A 19,799-nucleotide genomic window follows, 5' to 3' on the forward strand; every position below is an offset into this window, starting at 1 on the left:
CTTACATTAAAATTACAAGGTATAAATTCGGGACCAATCCAGGTCATAAGGAGACATTTTAAGGAAACAATTCTTACTTCATAACATGGAAAATAATCCTATTTAACATATTTTCCACCAATGCCATCAATGCCAACACCATCACTGCCATCTACCAAAAATATATAAATAAGGTAATTTGAATAAATTTAGGATAGACTTAATTGGCTAGATGGCTCTTGGGTATTTCTTTCAAAACAATTTTCAAGACTTGGAGAAATGACAAAACATGAAAAATCTGATTGTAAAACTGGAAACAACAAGGAAAATAGTAAGGATATTAACCCCTTGGATAAAATGTTAACTAGGATAATTTTGCATATTTTGAAGTAAGAATTTTTTTCTTAATCTGTCTCCTTATAACCTGGAGTGGTCCCAAATGTATTCCAATTACAGAACTTCAAAAGTTGTAAAATATATCTATAAGTCTTTTTTTTATCCCATTAAAAGAGTTTAGAAATAAATGTAAATAATAATAAGTATTTATGAAAAATCACACAAGGTAAAGCATCAAATTATCCTGAAAAGAAAGTTGCTTAAAAAATATTAGAAAAAACTGATTACTCACAAAATATTACTATTTTACTTATAAAAGAGTAAAATTAAAAATATTTTTGAACGATGCACAGGACACATAAAAATGGCTTAAAATAGCCAGTATGTTAAAGAGCCAATAAAGGTTCTTGTATAGCATTCATTAAAAAAATATATATATAATAGAAGACTTTTTTGCTTTTATGAAACAGTTTTGCTTCTATGGAAACTAATAAGAGCAAACATAACCAAAAACTTCAAACCAAAATAAATGAAAGCAACAATAAAAAGAAAGAAAAATTCATAAACAAGCGGAATAATTACATATAAACTATTAGCCTTGGGCCATCGAATTGGCAAAATTAATAAAATATAAAAGAAAGAGAAAAAGCTACATTCACATCCTTGCAATCTTGATTGACCTTGGATTTCCGAAATTACCATCTTCACTTGGACTTTGAGATATTTTGATCATTCTATTTCGCTGCATATCTGAAATAAAACTAATTTTTAAGCTTAATATTTCTTTTTGCTGTATTTCTTTTTTTCTGTGCATATCACAGACCTCTTTTTAAAAAACGGATTTGTTCTTTATTTTTAGTAACTTTCCCCTTTTTAAATTTCATTTAACTTCTTACTTGTTTTAGTCTCTTATAGTTTTTTACTCTCTTTATCAAATCAAAATTGCAAAATTATGGCTTGCTGCAATAAATACAATAAGCATTTATTGACGCAAATCGATTCGTCTAAAACCGCGTCCACATGTGTGCTCAGCTGGACATTAATTTCTAGCCAGCATCACTATGGACCAATCAGGGCTACTTATAATAAGAGGAAACAAATTACCATTGGTAAAAAAATGATTAAACCTAAACATTGACGTTTAGCCTACCATGCATGTGAATCGGACTTAAGTAAATCAGGATGGTAAGAAAGTGGCTTGCGGTTTTACTTGCAGCATCAAAGCAGATGCTTAGAACTATATTTTATGGAAGAAATGCTGTATTTCAGGAACACAAATTCAAAGAAAGCACCGTAATTTAGTTATATTAAACCAGGAATTTAAGATATTAAAGGAGTTAGCCAAGTTCCATGAATCCGTAAGAGGCACGGGCACAAAAGACCCTACACTATGTTTGAACTTAGGACCAAACTGAAAGTTGAACTTAGGACCAAAATGAAAGTTGAACTTGGGACACGAACTTAGGATCAAACTGAAAGTTGAACTTAGGACCTGAACTTAGGACCAAACTGAAAGCAACGGGCAAGTGTCTTATACTTCGTGTCAAAAACATTTACCCCATTCAAATTAGCCTCTACCTAACCAAAACAAATTAACCCCATTTAGCACAAACACTCTTAAACCAATAATTTAATTAAAAAAAGTGATTCAACCCGTTTTGTCGGAGGTGATAAAAGGTATCTTATCACCTCATTGTACGGGGGGGGGGGGAGAACTAAATAATCTTTATTAATTGATTAATTCTGATGTCGGTGTTTTTATTTCATTTTATGCTACTTTAAAGGAAGACTATTCTTCCCCCCCCCTCCTCTAAAAAACCAAATTATTCTTCAGTTTCATATATTTGAAGTTAGCAAGACTTTTCTAGGGCTGTCTGTTTCTCTGCATTAGGTTGCAGCAATAGATGCAATCTTCTAAAGAGAAATCCAGAGCCCATAGTAGCCCAAAACTTTAAAAAGCCCCATATGGAAAATTTGCTGTTAATGCTGATTCAGGAATAAGCTTAAAAAAAAGCCCCGCATGGAAAATTTGCCGTTAATGCTGATTCAGGAATAAGCTTAAAAAAAACCTCGTATGGAAAATTTGCCGTTAATGCTGATTCAGAAATAATAGCTGTTACATTGATTCATCTTAATAGTAAAAGCTTATTGAATAAACAAATTTATAAGAACTTTGAAAAAAAGCTGGAAACGTTGATAAACTTCCTTTATTATTTCTCCAGCACTATTAGGGCACTGGAACATCGTAGATAGCTGTTTAAGAAGTCAATAAAAGCTAATGTTCACATGTAATTAGTTATTATAATTTCATTATTACAACGCCATCATACAATTCTGGACGGGATGTAATTAAGAGCTGGGACGCAATTATGTGGTGTTGATTATTATGTTTGGCAAGAGCGTCGGATGATAAATTGAATGGCACGTTTATATTTCAACTAGCGAACTAGTTGAAAATTCGACATATTAGCCGCCAAAACGTTTACCGCAAAAACGTGGTTATTATTTGGCAAAAGCATTGGATGGTAAATCAAATGGTATGCATACATACATACATACATGCGTGTATTTAAAAACCAATGGCCATATACAAAAAAAAAAAAAAAAAAAAAAAAAAAAAAAAAAAAAAAAAAAACAAGGAAAGAACAATAACACTTAACAAATTCAAACTACAGCTTCTTTCCGCGCCATCAGACTGTTCTCTATAAAACAACCTAACGCAATATTTGGTTCCCTCGAAGTTGTCCCCAAAACACCCGGTAGCAGCGGTACATCCCCATGGAATAATTTATCCCTAAAATTCGCCAAACTTTGGCATCCACTCAGAAAATGGTCTGAGTATGTTTATGCTCAGAATATGTTTATATTTCAACTAGCAAACACGTTGAACATTCGACATATTAGCCACCAAAACGTTTACCACAAAAACTTTGAAAAGTATGATCAAACAGTTCGTGGTAACGAACTGTAAGTAAGGAGCGACCCGGCTCAATGGTAACCGAAACTCTAAAAACGGGTTTTTGATACCAATAGATATATCAAAAGAATCAGATTTCAATGCTGATTTCAAATATATAACTTTCATCAAGTTTAGTGCTACCCATCAAAAGCTACGAGCCTGAGAAAATTTGCCTGATTTTCAAAAAAGGGGGAAAGACCCGCTAAAATTCATAGAATCTTAATGAAAATCACATCATCATATTCAGCGTATCAGAGAACCCTACCGCAGAGGTTTCAAGATCCTATCTGCAAAAATGTGGAATTTTACAGTTTTTGACAGAAGAAAGATCATAGATGTGTATTTGTTTGTTTGTTTTTTTTGTTTTTTTTTCCCAGGGGCGATCGTATCGACCCAGTAGTCCTATAATATTGTGGGAGGGCTCATTGGAACGGAAATTAAAATTTCTAGTTCCCTTATTAAGTTACCAAAAAAATGGAGGGCAACTAGGCCCCCTCCCACGCTCATTTTTTTCCCAAAGTCACCCCGATCAAAATTTTGAGATAGCCATTTTGTTCAACATGGTCGAAAATAGGATAAATATGTCTTTTAGGATGACTTAATCCCCCGAAGTTCCCAGAGGGAGGGCTAAAAGTTATGAACTTTACCCAATGTGAACATATAGTATTGGTTATTGAGAAGTATACAGAAGTTTTCAGGAGGTTTTTTTCTGGTAGTGGGAGGGAAAAGTGGGTCGGTGGTTATGTTGGAGGATCTGTTCATGAAGGAAGTTTTCATGGGGGAAGGGAAATCGCCATGAAGGGGGCGCCGGACTTGCCAGCATTATTTATTGGTTACTGGGAAGTATACAATCATTTTCAGGAAGGATTTTTTCTGGAGGGGGGGGGGCTAGATGAGGTGCTTAATCAAGAGAATATTTCTGGAGAGGATGTTTCCTGGGGGTAGGAGACATTTCTATGAATGGGGTACCGGATTTCCAAGCATTATTTAAGAGATTAGCAGAAATTAAATAAAAAAAAACAAGTTTTTTCAACTGAAATGTAAGAAGGAATATTAGAACTTAAAACCAACAGAAATTATAACGTATGTGAGGGGGTTATCCCCCAAGGCCATAACTCACTCTTTAACCTCAAGTTTTTTTTTAGTTCTTTCAAAATATATAAATATTATAATTAAAAGGCATTTTTTTTTCAGGGTTTTTTTAATCAAATTTTTTTTAAATTTTAACGTAAAGAGCGTTGTATTGATTAAGGGGAGAACCCCCTCATATACGTAATAACATATACGTAATAAAAAAAACAATAAAAAAACAAGCAATACGGCTCAATAGTAATCGAAACTTTTAAAAACGGAATTTTGATGTCAATAAATGTATCAAAAGAATGTGTTTATAATGCTGATCCTAAATATATAAATTTTATTAAGTTTAGTATTACTCATCAAAGGCTACGAGCCTGAGAAAATTTACTCAATTTTTTAAAGAGGGGGAAACATCCCCTACAAGTGAAAGAATTTTAATGAAAATCACACCGTCAGATTCAGCGTATCAGAAAACCCTATTACATAGGTTTCAAGCTCATATCTGCAAAAATCTGCAACTTTGTATTTTTTGCCAGAAGAAAAATATACGAATATAGAAGTTAGTTACGTAAGTTAATTTGTAAAGACATCCATTTAGCAAAAGAAAAGTAAAATTTTTATGCAAATAAAAGCTGCATTAACTAAAAAACGATCAGAAATTAAATAAAAAAACAAGTTTTTTAAACTGAAAGTAAGGAGCGACATTAAAACTTAAAACGAACATAAATTATTCCGTATATGAAAGGGGCGGCCCCCTCCTCAACGCCTCGCTCTTTACGATAAAGTTTGACTCTGTATATCAACTTTATTTTTTAAAAAAATAAAAAACTTTAGCGTAAAGAGCGAGGCGTTGAGGAGGGGACAGCCCCAGTCATATACGGAATAATTTGTGTTCGTTTTAAGTTTTAATGTCGCTCCTTACTTTCAGTTTAAAAAACTTGTTTTTTTTATTTAATTTCATTTAAAGCTTGAACTCTTTAAAATTATTAAAGCATCAGGTCACACCTTAAGTTTAGAGGACTGGATTGAATTAATGGGGCTGAGTTTAACGGGGTTCGGTTGAATGAGGGTTGATTTAGATGGTTTTGAGCTGAATGGGGGTTAAGTTGAATTGGGGTTAAGTTGAGCGAGGATACAATTAAATGGTTTGAGTTAAACGGGGGTTGAGTTAATCAAAAACGGTAAAATACCTATCTCAATAAACTATATACCAACAAAAAGTAATTAGTGATTAAGAAAGGTTCATCCTAAGATCCATATGAAATCCACGGTGCCATGTAGAATATTGTCCCAATGGAAATAATTTTTTTAAGGCTACATTAAAACGCTAAAGATGTTTCCCAACGTACTTCCCAACAATAACTATTTTAACAAAATTAATTGTTTTTCTTTGACTCGGAGCATAATTCCCACATCTTCCACAAAAACTCTTTTTCATCCAGGCTATACAGACGACCGAAAATCCCCTCCTCCCCCAGCCGACAAAAAAGACATTATGGAAAATCTAAAAATGCTGACCAAGACAAATAGCATTGTATGTACACATATAACCAAAGATCATAAATACCCCCCCCCGCCAAAAGAGGAAATAATTCAAAATCCAAAAGCATATAAAAAGGATCCATATTAGTCACTTCATATCAAGAACTTGCCTATTTACCTGTTTTTAAGAACAAAAACCAAGCGAATAAGAATAAAAAACAAAAGATAGCTCTTATTGTAAAACAGCAGATTTCCTCCCCCTTAGTGTCATTGCGACTGATACCACCAAACTTCTTCTTAAGAGTTTACTTTCACATTACGCCATAGAATCTTTAGCCCTAGCCTAACTTCAATGATTACGCAATGGCTTAACGTTATGTTAGCTAATATTACGGAGCAAATTTGGTCCGTAATCTATGCAAGTCAGGTAGACACAAGCTCTACATATTTTTTTTAAGTTACGTTATCTAAGGTCGACACAGCAGCAACAAAATCGAATTCTTGGACAAGCAATTGATAAATTCTGAAAATAATTTAACAATCCTACAAAACATTCACCTTTAAACAGTGCATGACTCACCAATTCTATTCCCTCATTTTAAATTTTGAATAGTTTGCTTATGATGAGTGGTATGATTACAGACGATAGTTATGATGGTTTTATGGATTTTTACGTTAGCCTAGAGTGAAAAGACTTTTAGAGTAAAAAATTTAACGTAATCAATTACCATAGAAAATTACGTACACAGTGTGAAAGGTCCATATTAAATTATTCAATATTCTTTGATAACAAATATAATCATTATAATACGAAAATTACTTAAAAACTATTACAGAAGATAAAGAAAATTTTATGCTAAAAAAGATATTTGTATGATGTATAGGATACAGGACTAGTAGCAGTCAATGTGAATCTCGTTATTCACAGCACGTCTGGAGCTCTTTAGTGAGGTCATCTCTTTATTCTCCTCTTCATCCAGACTTATATATCTTCTACGCGTTTTCTCTTATTAATTGGTTAAATAATTTAAATATTCATTAAGAGCATTTTAGCTAAATTCTAATTATATATGCCCATTATAGACGACCGTGCGCAAGTTAGAATACTATTTTCGGGAAGCATATTACGAGAAAAAAGGAACACTAGGAATGATATTTGAAGTTGAGATGTATACTAGATTGCTTTGAAAAAATCGAATAGATAATGACAGAACCAAATACTTGTGATTAAGATTTCTTCTAAAAAATCTATTCTGAAGGAATTCTCGAGGATAACTGCAACTTTAAATTTTTTGAACACAGGGAAACTTGGACGACATTCCATTGGCTACTGAGACGCTGCTTGGGCGTGTATTCAGCTTCGTTCCCTTTTTAAAAAAAAAAAAAAAAGGCTAATGATTGAACCTTCCCATTAAGCAATGATTGAAGCTTTAAGCAATGATTGAAGCTTTAAGCAATGACTGAAGCTTTAAGCAATGATTGAAGTTTTAAGCAATGATTGAAGCTTTAAGTAACGACTGAAGCTTTAAGCAATGATTGAAGCTTTAAGCAATGATTGAAGCTTTAAGCAATGATTGAAGCTTTAAGCAGTGACTGAAGCTTTAAGCAATGATTGAAGCTTTAAGCAATGACTGAAGCTTTAAGCAATGACTGAAGCTTTAAGCAATGATTGAAGCTTTAAGCAATGAGTGAAGCTTTAAGCAATGATTGATGCTTTAAGCAATGACTGAAGCTTTAGGCAATGATTGAAGCTTTAAGCAATGACTGAAGCTTTAATCAATGATTGAAGCTTTAAGCAATGACTGAAGCTTTAATCAATGATTGAAGCTTTAAGCAATGACTGAAGCTTTAGTCAATGACTGAAGCTTTAAGCAATGACTGAAGCTTTAATCAATGATTGAAGCTTTAAGCAATGACTGAAGCTTTAAGCAATGATTGAAGCTTTAAGCAATGACTGAAGCTTTAAGCAATGATTGAAGCTTTAAGTAATGACTGAAGCTTTAAGCAATGATCGAAGCTTTGAAGCTTAAGCAATGATTTTAAATAGTCAACTTTAACAGCGTTAGCGGTTGGGACCTCAACAATCTATTGCAGTTGTAAAGAATTGATATAAAATTGTATAGAATGATTTTAAATAGCCAGCTTTAACAGCGTTAGTGGTTGGGACCTCAAGGATCTATTGCAGTTGTATAGAATTATTAAAATTTTGATGTACAATTAAAATTCGTCTATTCTTTGTCAGGTGGTGTTATAGACAGATAACAATATATTGAAAGAAACCTTGCATTATTAGTTTGAGTAAATTACGCCAAAATATACTTTTAATATCCCCCAAAGAATTTGAAAAAAACCTGCTATTTGATATTTGATTCATATTTGATATTGTCGCCGTCACGTCTAAAGGTCGTATCTGAAATTTTCATCCTTCTGGGATTTTTGTCTACTAGGCTGTTCTCAAAGAGAGGATCATCTGGTTAATGTATGTAAGGAGGATATATAAGTTTTTTCTTTTTAATTTTTGCATCTTAGAGAACTTTTTCTTTCTTTAAAGGAATTGTTGTCTTATTATCAATGACTTCTACTATCCCTACTCCTCCCATCCTTACTATCCTCTACTCCTCCCAAAATATATTTTCTGAAAGAAAAAGCTTACCGAGCAAAAATCCGAAAGCAGTTGCTGCCTGAGGACGGCTGAGATCCTTGAATATACCATGAAAGTTGTCTAACCCTTTGTTGAGACCTTCGTCAACCATCTGAAAAATACTCTCACGGGTTGGCAGATGAAAACGAGTCGTTACACTCACAAAACTAAGGGTCTAAAAAGAAATGGAATTTAGGATCCTAGATATTCAAGCAGAGTAGATGCTGCATTAAATGAATCGATATTAAGGCCACTCGATACCTTAAACATCATTTTGTAAGCTTCAACGTTGGCTGACCGTCTAAAAAACAAAGGTCCCATTAGCGAGTTTTTCCAGCACTTCAGGGAACTCTCAAAGCTGCCGAATTAGTCAAATGATATTCCCTTAGAATTGGTAGAAACTGATATGAGATCTTGAATGTGTCAACAGTTCGAAAAGCTAATAAGAGGCTAGTTTAAACAAAATACACTCTTGTTTATTATTAAGCAAAGTATTGTCTATTTAATGTACATGAAGCAGAAATAATACGTCCACCGTGTCACCAAAAACCACAGCTGGTACCACCACAAGGGACTCCCAAATCTGCCAATGACATTTGTGACATTTGACAATTGTGCAAATGACATTTCGTTTGAGCTGATTTTTAACTTAGGACCTCTTTTTCCTGAACTTTAAAAAGGAAATTCTGCTCTGTTTAAAAAAAAAAAAAAAAAAACAAATTCACACTTGCTGGTGATGTAAACTTCAATAAAACTGAATATCTCTATCTCCGAATTTAGAGTCTAAATTATAGCATTTTAGATTCTAAGTTATGACTGACTATGATGGAATAATTATGTTGGACTAATTTACAACGCTGCAAATTATTATACAATAATGTCTTCACGGTGAGCCTACATGAGCCTACATGTTTTTTGCTAGTTTTTTTTTCCTTATTGAACCTTAAGCTAGAATTTGACAATTCAATTTCTTTTTTAATTGCCAATAATGCAATAAAAAGTAAGATTATCACGAAATTGGGCTGATCATATGCGGATTAGTGCTGATGTTCAGATAAGCACGCATGTGAACGGGGCTTTAGACGAAATAGTTTGCGTCAATTAATGCTGAATGTGTTTATTTTATTTTAATGTCTGATGTATTTATTATTCCATAGTTACTGTTCCCTTTAAAGTATTGTTTAGGTTCTGCTAATGCTCAATGTTGGGCCAAAAATAGTTCGTCTAACTATTGGAGAATTTACTTAAAAAAAAATTGAATCTTATAAAGTTGACTTGTTAGTTTTTATCATATTGATAATTTGGTTTTTATGTATTGTATATTTTATATTAATTTTATGGTGCCTATATTTTTAGGGCTTGTCACATAATTTTTACTTTTAAATTATGTTTTATAGTTTAACCACTTGTTGCTCTGATGAAGAGAAGAAGACAGTAACGGTCTTAACTCTTTAGCAGAGGATTTGCCCTCAGTATAAAATAAAAAAAAAAACTTTAAAATTTTTTTATAAAAATCAAATTGGTGTATAAAATCAAGTTATTGTTATCGTTGTGGCTAAAATTTTCAGAAACTGTTTCCTTGGACATTTAGCATAAGCAATACGCAACAAAGGCGTTAATTAGTGGGGGGCACGTACCCCCTAGATTTTTCAAGATACCTTTTTTGGTATTACCATCGAAAAAATTACCCCCCCCCCCACGGTATAAAAAAAAATGAATTGGCACGGCTGACTGAACAGGAGCATAGAAGCACCGCCAACAAAAACAACATACAGCATTGCTATTCTAATTTGATCTAAAATCAATTGGAATAGGGGGTGATTTCTGAGTTTTAGTATAAAGGTTGCTTAGAGACATCTTGTATACAATTCTGTAATAGTGGTTTGACCTAGAGAGGGCTATTGCTTCAAAAGTCATGAGATTTAAGTTAAATACTTACTTATTTTATTTAACAATACGCGGCACAAATAAATATACAAATAATAAAAATAAAGTAAAAAATTAGCGTAAAATAATGACTGCACGTCTACAGTTTGATACTAATACAGTCATTGCTTTACTATGTTTAGACAGTTTTTCCCCCGCCCACCCTTCAAAGAAAATAAAATGAAGTTAAGCAGTTCTTCACCGCACCCACTAACAACTTTTTAACCCAAATGTATGCAAGTTGCAACTTATTTGAACCAAAATTATGCACGAATTTTCAACCTGCATAGTTACGAGGACGCAAATGGCCCGTGGGTCCTCCAACCTCCCCACTGACTATGCAGCAAAAGGTAAATATTTTACATTTTTTTTAACCAGAATCACGCAAGATTTTTTTTTTTTTTTTTTATCCGTGATATCAGAGAAGCAATGTGACCAGTAACCTCTCCTCTTTCGACTGTGGTTAATTATTTTTCTTGAACAATTGGAGCTGAAGGCGGGGCGGTTTAAAAAACAGTACATTTTTAGAAAAGAATCTCTTTAAATTTCCTCATAGAAATAATAACATAAAATAGAAAACTTGAGCGTAGGTCCAAGATAACTAGGAACAAGAAATCGTCCTTTTTATAACTGATTTGTTTCTTTTCCTTTTTGCAGAGAATATTCACGTAATAACATATTAAATTAAAGTAAGTATTTTCGAAGACTCCACTGCTTTCTCCATGACGTACAAATAACAGTTCAATATGGATAAGAAAAAGTTTTTTCCGCTGAAGACGGCCATTGTATACGTGACCGAAATATCCAGAATTTTTTTGTTGTTTTCACTGTCATCAAATAAAAGGATTTATTCCTATTGAAACGTTATTTGTACGAAATTAAAGTAAAAAAAAAAAACACTTGATTTTGAGATTCATGAGATGTTTGGCTTCCAAGAGCCTTTCTTTTCCTCTTTGTTCCATCATCAAATAAAAGGATTTATCCCAAAAAGCATAAAATGTTTAGCTTCCTTTCTTTTCTTCTATCATTTCTTCATTCCTGCTATCTTTTCTTTTTTTGTTTCATAATCAAATAAAAGGATTTACTGCTATTGAACTGTTATCTGTACAAAATCAAAGTAAAAAAAAACCTGATTTTGAGATTCCTGAGATGTTTGGCTTCCAAGAGGCTTCCTTTTCTTTTTTGTTCCACCGTCAACATCTCTCTGTTCCTTCCGCTTCCTTCTGAAATTGACAAAAATAATTTATAATCACGGGAAAGTAAAACAAAATGATAACCAATTGTACTTGTCGAAGAAAATAATAGTTCAGAGCGTGGCCAATCCCACCTTGTCTTTGCTGGGCATTTTAAGGAGTCACTATGGATTTACTGCAGGAGTTAAAGGAGCTGAAACTTAAAAAAAACCTTCACCGATAAATTGCAAGGATTAGTTTCATTGGTAATTACAAATGTTATCACTAACCAGCTTTCATAGAAATTAGAAGGGTGCCAGGATTTTCAATCTGTATAATGGAGGACCTGAATAGGCCCAGGACTCCAGTAACATCCCCACCTACTTCTTAGCTGAAAGATAAATATGTTACAGCTTTTTAAAAAAAGAATCATGAAAGGATTTTTTATCTGTGACATCAGAGCAGCAAAGCGGAAGTGACTTCTTTGAAAAAAAAATGGGAGGTTTGCTGTAAGGAATTCATGGGTGTCATCTTAAAGTTTGATTTTTTTTTTTTTTTAATTATTATTATTATTGTTTAAAGATAAGTTCTTTTAATTTCCTAAATGACTTGTCAAAAGTGACTGAAATTGTCTGGAAGTTACATCTTTTATCCCTTATATATTCAGATATTGCATCTTATAGAATATTGGATTTAAATTTTGAAATATAAAAATTGCTCATAAACGTATTAGTTTACAATTGACTACAGACAGGATGTGTTTTCAGGAGCTATAAGCTCTTCTTCTTCTATAGCAGCAACAAAAGTTTCCTGAAATTTATTTCCAGGTTTTAGGAGCAGAAGAAACTGGCAATGGATCCTATACTATTATATACTATGATCTTACACTATAATTGATTACAGACTACGGACAGGATGTGTTTTCACGAGCTGTTTGCCCTCTTTTTTCCATGGCACCAACAAAGGTTATCATCTGTAAAGATTTTGAAAAATTACAAACAGAAGAAGCTCTTGGCTTTTTTCCAATAGAACCAACAGAGATTTCCCAAAGTTTATTTCCAGGTTTTAGAAGAGAAGAAACAACCAAGGGATCCTGTATTATGATATACTATCATCCTTTACTGTAGTTTACAATGAACTACATACAGGATGTGTTTTCATGAGCTGCTTGCCTTTTTCCCAATAGAACCAACAAAGGTTTCCCAAAGTTTATTTCCAGGTTTAAGAAGAGAAGAAACAACCAAGAGATCCTGCATTATGATATACTATCATCCTTTACTGTAGTTTACAATGAACTACATACAGGATGTGTTTTCATGAGCTGCTTGCCTTTTTCCCAATAGAACCAACAAAGGTTTTCCAAAGTTTATTTCCAGGTTTAAGAAGAGAAGAAACAACCAAGGGATCCTGTATTATGATATACTATCATCCTTTACTGTAGTTTACAATAGTTCAGAGTTTTTATTCCACAATACATACACAATCCAATCACAGCACTCCTAATCCCCCTCGAAAGGCTCAATGGCCAGGGATACAAGGAGGAATGAGAAAAAAAAAATAATACAATATATCCAAACAACCATAAAAAAGAAATCAATCGCCAAACAACATATAAAATTAAAAAGAGACCATACTTGAGGCCTGGGAGTCATAGCGCAGAGAAGACCACCATATAACAAAACTAAACATTCAGGGGACATCAAAAAAACAAAAAAAAAAAAAAAAAAAAAAAAAAAAGAAGTATTCTGTTTGATTCTTAACTAAATAGTCCTTAAGAATCCTCTTGAAAGCGCCAAACGAGTGGCATTGCTGTACTGAAGAAGGCAGGGAGTTCCAAACCTGATGACAAGCGATGAGGGGATTGAAATCTGACCGCACAGTGGGAGTAGGATGAATTCAGATATTATGTGACGAAAGAAGGTTATATGGAGCTGAATCAGAAATAAACTGAGAAATTTTTTGAAGGGATTTTGGAAAATTGCCATGAAGCTGATGAAAAACAAAAGAAGCACAAGAAAGAATTTAGATAGACTGTAGATTTAGAAGCGGTCTTGGTGAAGAAGGGTTGGTGTCCATAACCAGACGCCGTGTTTTGTTATACATGACAGAAAGCGACCGCAGTGTAGAAGGAAAAGTAGACATCCATACTATGGGGCAATAAGAGACATATGACTGGACAAGGCAGAAAAAAAGAAGCTTCAGAATAGATCCAGGAAAGGTGTGTTTGAGTTTTCGAATGACACCCAAACTCCGTGAGACCTCAACACTAATCATGGCTATATGGTGTCTAAACGAAAGGTTCTCATCAAGCAGGATACCAAGAAACCGGACCAACCGATTCTTTGGTCTACACAAGGAGCCTTGTGACACCTGAAGATGTGTCAGTAGAAGGAAAGCTACACCAATTCAAGACAAGATAATAAAATTTAACATGGTAACATTCAGGGCCAAGTAATTCACATCAAACCATGAAACTTATATCTCAAATATTACAACCAGGTTAGACCCGATATTAAATCCCGTTTTCGCTAGAGCCCCAAAAGTGCTTTCATCAGAAGAAACAATGAGACAACCTTCATTAGAAGTAGCATTTGGACACGAAGGAACATCCGGATCACACAGATTGCAGTATACTAGAGGACTGGTGTTCTTGACTGCTGAAATCAGATCATTGACGTAAATCAGAAATATAACGGGGCCAAGAACAGATCCCTGTGGGACGCCATAATGTATTCCAGAATGGATCTGGAAAAGCGGATAAATTTGAATAAGTCTCACAGACAGATGTGGCTCAAACCAATAAAAAGCATTTTATTCGAGAACAACATGTGATTGTTTCCAAAGAAGGATCTAACCAGTCAAAGAATCAAAGGCTTTACGAGGATCTAAAAATAAAGCTGCCGGGATAAGACCAAAATCTATTGCCAAATGAATGAAATTCAATAGAGATGCGCAAGCATGCTCTGTAGAGTGATTCGCTCGGAATCCGAACTGGAAATCATGGAAAAATTTTTTGACATCCAGAAAACTAAGAAACCTGGATAGCAAAAAATTTTGCTGAAAACAGATAGAAGAGAAATTGGCCTATAATTAGCAGGATCACTCCGGGACCCACCTTTATACAGACAGCACTATAACCTTAACTCGCTTGAGTGATTCAGGGAAAATTCCTTTCTCGAAAGACAGATTGACAAGCTTAGTCAATGGTGACAGAATAGCAGGCAAAACGGCACGGATAACCCTTGTAGGAATTCTGTCTGGCCCTGAAGACGATGAACCTTTAAGGGCATTTACGATCCGAGCTAACTCAAACTCAGAAACTGGGTTCAAGACCATTGACTTTAAACATGGAGGTCCAAGATAGGTTCTGAAATCGCAACGAGGAGCTGTAGAGCTCACAGAGGAAGCTTTTGTCTTTCTAGTACTATTAAAATAAGGCATAAGCTCTAGCTGAACATTTGCTTCTCCTTGGACAATTTTAGCATCGACTAATAGCATTGTTGAAACCAAGGACGGAGGGGGAGTTGGTCTAAGTAAAGGATGAATAATTTTCTGTGTCTTCCCAACATCTTTTTCACACTCAGAAGATTTCCTGTGATAATACTGAGACTTGGCCTTCCGACACAGAGAATTAAATGCACTGTTCCACTAGCGGCACGAAGTCTGCACTCTGAGCATGTAAATTTCATGGGCCTTGACATAATAGTGAAACAATAAATCCAGTTAATATAGCTCGAAACTGTTCAATGACTGAAATTTGGATTATAATAACTTCCAAACGGGTTTCAAAAATTTAACCCAGCATAGGTGTTAAAAGGTCAAATGCCAGAAAGAGACTGGCAAGAGACCCAAAGTTTATTTCCAGGTTTAAGATGAGAAGAAACAACCAAGGGATCCTGTATTATGATATACTATCATCCTTTACTGTAGTTTACAATAGACTATACACAGGACGTGATTTCGCGACCTGCTTGCCTTTTTTCCAATAGAACCAACAAAGATTTCCCAAAGTTTATTTCCAGGTTTAAGATGAGAAGAAACAACCAAGGGATCCTGTATTATGATATACTATCATCCTTTACTGTAGTTTACAATAGACTATAGACAGGATGTGTTTTCGCGAGCTGCTTGCCTTTTCCCCAATAGAACTAACAAAGGTTTCCCAAAGTTTATTTTCAGGTTTCAGAAGCCGAAGATCACAAGGGATCCTATAATGTGACACTATAATCCTATAGCATAATTCACAATTTAAGAAAATCAACTACTGAATGGATCAAAGTCTAGCAAATACGGCACATGTTTTCGAATTTCTTTTTTTGTTTTTTCTCCAAAATTGAAATGCGAAACAGATGTTTGCGAAGTGGGAAAACAGAAAACCAATTTGTTTCCATTCAGAAAAATTTACATTCACCGGTGAATGTCAAAAAACATAGTTGCTTGGCGTATATCCGTAATGTTGGTTGAATATCTGTATTTCTGACTTACATCGGAGAATGTCGACATTCACCATGCACTAATGGTGAATGTTGAGTATTTCTGAAACTTATATTTTCTTCTTCGTAATTCAGTTGGGATAGATTTTTCGCCGCTCGTTCTGGGAGGAATGACTAAGAACGCAAAACACACAACATTTTTAATGAGAAAAAAATAATAGTTATAAAAAATTTCACAAACCGCAACTTTCTGATATGACTTGATTACTGAATTCACTACCATTATCTGATTGCAATATTATAACGTCAAGACGTTTAAAAAACGTGATTTCAATATTTATAGCGTCGAAACATTTTATTTGTCTGGATCCAAAGGTATGTTGCAATTAATTTTACTAGAAACCACTTTAGAAAGTATTTTAGACTACTTTTCTTGAGAAAATAAAAGCACTTGTCTTCTCGTTTACCCACAATTAATGCATTTAACTTTTCAAAAAAAGATCACGATTCACTGCAATATCCGTTCTGTATAAATCAGGGTATCGGCCATCAGTAAAATTTAAACAAACGTTGCTGTCACCATCAAACTTTGCATAAGACAAGGGTTTTAAGGAGTGGGTTTTTTTCCTCTCTTCCAGACATTCTTAGGATTGAGTTTTAAGGATTGGAGCTTTATCCTCTCTTTTGGATATTCACCAGAGCATACCTGTGATTGTCGACATACACCAGTGAGGGTCCGAAAACACAAGAATGTAATGAGATATCTGGTCTTTCACTGACGTATTTGGTGTTTGTTGATATTCACCGGTGAATATATTTCAGCATTCTGTTTTCAGTGATCTTTCACACTGGATAATAGTTCACAGGTATTTTCCAGTAAGATGTTAGTAATGAGCTATCCTTTTTACCCGAACTAATACACCGTAGTGAAAGCATGAGTTACATAAGAGACATGAAAGCAAAAACAGTGACAGGGCCAACCTGTATCCTGAAGTCTGCAGGCTGATTAGAACCAAAAACAAGAAATTGAGTTTTGGAGAAGCACCTGATATAAAATATCAAGTTAAAAAGTCGAAAGTTTGGTTAGTTGAGACTCATCAGTTGATAAGGAAAGTTGATAAGTTGATAATTACAAGTCCTTTTTACTGCAATAGAGCTAGAAATGCGCTTTAGAACTCTAAAATTTTAGTAAGGGCTCATTTTTACAATTGGGAACCCTTTTAAATACGATACAAACGTGCCATTTTCCGTTTAGTAACGGAATAACATTCTTCTAAGGGGAATATTCAAGAGAATCTTTTACCTTAAAGCTGGTTTTACGAGAACCACGCATACCTTTGTGGCATCCCCCCCTCAGAGAACCCTGTCCTTTCCTCAGCGCAAAACGCTTCATTCTTCATTTTTATTTTGTTTGTAATGAAACTGTTCCAAGTAAGGAGCTGTAAGTAATGATCAACCTGCACCAATAGTAAACTAAACTCTATAGTAACCAAAGTCTCAGTTTTTACTAAAGGTGAAATATTTGACAGCCCCAAATACATATGCACTACATAAAAAAGGTATAAACCATAAGCTTAATATAAGTTCCAGAAGTTCCAGGATGGTTGGGAAACCCAGCTTTGGTTAATGCGTGTCAACAAGGTAAAATGTGCTATAGAGTGTGGATTGATTCGACGCCTAAACAAGGCGTCGTAAACAGTGTTCGATTGTATATAAAGCGACAGTTCTCCAAATGCATCGCTCTCGTGTGATTGATGAAAACAGTGAGTCGCTACGAGTCGATCCAAATAAAATTTCGAAATTAATCAAGAAGAACCTATCTGCAAAAGCACCCAGTAACGAATCCGCCCCTAGTCAAAGTGAATGGAATAGTTATTTCACGAGCGAGTTTGCTTCACCTGATCCTGAATTGGAGTGCAAGTTTGAAAGAGATCTTGATCTGTTTAGAATCTTTGGAACCGGATCTTAGTCACGTAGTCAGTGTGTCGGATGTTCGTTCGGCTATCCTTAAACTAAAAATGAAGTACTCTAAAGGAGTAGATAATATTTGTGGTATGCATCTGATTCTCAGTAGTTAACTGTTAACAGTACATCTAGCACTTATGTTCCAAATTATTTTTAGCTGCAGTCTAGTGCCAGATATTTTTTGCACCGGTGTAATTACCCCTGTCATCGAGAAAGGTAAAGAACCATCTGAATGTTGTTCTTACCGCCCGATAACCGTTGCTCTCGTTTTTTGTAGATGAATGGAGTTATTAGTTATTGAGGAGATAAAGTATGTTTGCAGTACGCCAGATTCGCAGTTCGGTTTCAAGAGAAATATTAGCCACGAGCACGTGCATCGCCTAGTGTCTAATGTTTTGTTGGGCGCAGATGCTAAAGAAGAAACCGTGGTACTTGCAGGCCACGACGACAGATCTATAATTGCTGCTTATAGGAACATGTATTTTAAGTTGAAGGTTAGAGTACGGGTAGTAAAAAACCAGAGCCCGACAGTATCCGATTTCCTCATACCAGTACGGAAAGGCATTCGCCAAGGGGCTTTATCATCACCGCCTCTTTATAATAACAGTATCATCGAGGCCCAGAAGCCGGTGAAAACGTGCTTTATTTTTCGTGGAATTGATTTGTCTCTTGTTAATTATGCCGATGACATTTTAAATCTGAGTAGATCCGTCTGTGGCATAGAGAGTAATTTCAGAGTTTTGTCTAACGAATATGCTAAAATAGGCCTAGAATTCAACTCCAGCAAAATCGAGGTGGTCGTCTTTAATTGTCGTAAGAAAGAGTTGGCGCCTGTCATATTTGCACTAGGTAGTAATACAGTTACTGTAGCAGCGTCAATGAATTACCCTGGCTTGCCAATTGGGTCTAATCTTAAAGCTACCCGGTCCTGTCTAATAAATGATCTCAAATAGAAAGTCCGAAAAGCGTATGGGATGATTTTGTAATGCAAACGCCTATATAACCGCCGCATTCTAGCAGGGATCTTAAATTCCTTTGCCAGCCCTCATATCTTAGCTTTGTCACCTTTCTGGTCTTTGTTTAATTGTGATCATTAAAAAAATGTATGAAGCTATACTCAACAATGTGTAATGGTTGTCTTTTTATGTAAATAGTTTCACCATTGTTTTTTTTTTTTTTTATTATTATTATTATTATTATTGAAGTATTAATTTAAGTTGTTCGTTTGTTCGATGTGTTTTGTTGTTTTCTTTTCATTTTCTCTCTACTCCATTTTTACTTTTTTGTATTGTTAAAGATGGGTAATAAAAATCATTTATTCATTTATAATGTACCTCCTAAACCTTCAAACGCAAACTTTCTAGAATTTTTAGCTGTTTTCATGCAATTCAATAAATCTAAAAAGAGATTTGATTAAGAAAAGAGAAAGAGAGTTGTCTTCTGTTTTTCAAAACTTTGTTTTTAGTCCCTTTACAACTAGTTCGTTCTTTCGTGTTTATTATTCATATATTTTGTAGTTTTTGTTCATTTTATGACTTTAAACTTTCAAAAACTAGCTGGTAAATTGAAAGAATAATTTTGTTTTTAATTTTTATTATGAAACATCTAAGAACACTTTTTTTTCCATCTAGCTGAATCATAAAAAGCGACTTAGAACTTCAAATCAAATTTTGTAGAACGCTTCTCCAGCTTTTAGATTATTTTTTTTACAAATACCACGGACAGTCGCAGGGACAACCTGGATTTCTTTTTTTTTATAATAAAGAATCAAAACAAGGCTATTTTCAAAATCAAGGAAAGGGGGCTTTTACGGCCAGCCAAGATTT

The 19,799-nt window shown here is 34.4% G+C and overlaps 1 protein-coding gene across 2 annotated transcripts in view; it reads right to left on the reverse strand.

Annotated features, from left to right (window-relative positions):
* Window positions 1-416: 416 nt before the first annotated feature.
* The window catches only part of LOC148951752 (uncharacterized), a 104,729-nt gene continuing 85,346 nt past the window's right edge, over window positions 417-19,799 (reverse strand). Inside the window, exons 14-16 of one of the 2 annotated variants that reach the window (XM_089089316.1) lie at window positions 11,533-11,626; window positions 8,490-8,652; window positions 417-1,065 (exon numbers count right to left, since the gene is read on the reverse strand). In XM_089089316.1, the coding sequence (XP_088945442.1) occupies window positions 971-1,065; window positions 8,490-8,652; window positions 11,533-11,626 (352 nt within the window). In that variant the 3' untranslated portion in view covers window positions 417-970. Of the gene's footprint in view, window positions 1,066-7,072; window positions 7,204-8,489; window positions 8,653-11,532; window positions 11,627-19,799 lie in introns of those variants that run through there. The other variant, XM_089089315.1, reaches the window with a different exon arrangement.

This window comes from Artemia sp. Qi Xiang Cuo, chromosome 5 (genome assembly GCF_049724085.1).
Source record: "Artemia sp. Qi Xiang Cuo chromosome 5, ASM4972408v1, whole genome shotgun sequence".
In the NCBI taxonomy this organism is placed as follows: Eukaryota; Metazoa; Arthropoda; class Branchiopoda; order Anostraca; family Artemiidae; genus Artemia; species Artemia sp. Qi Xiang Cuo.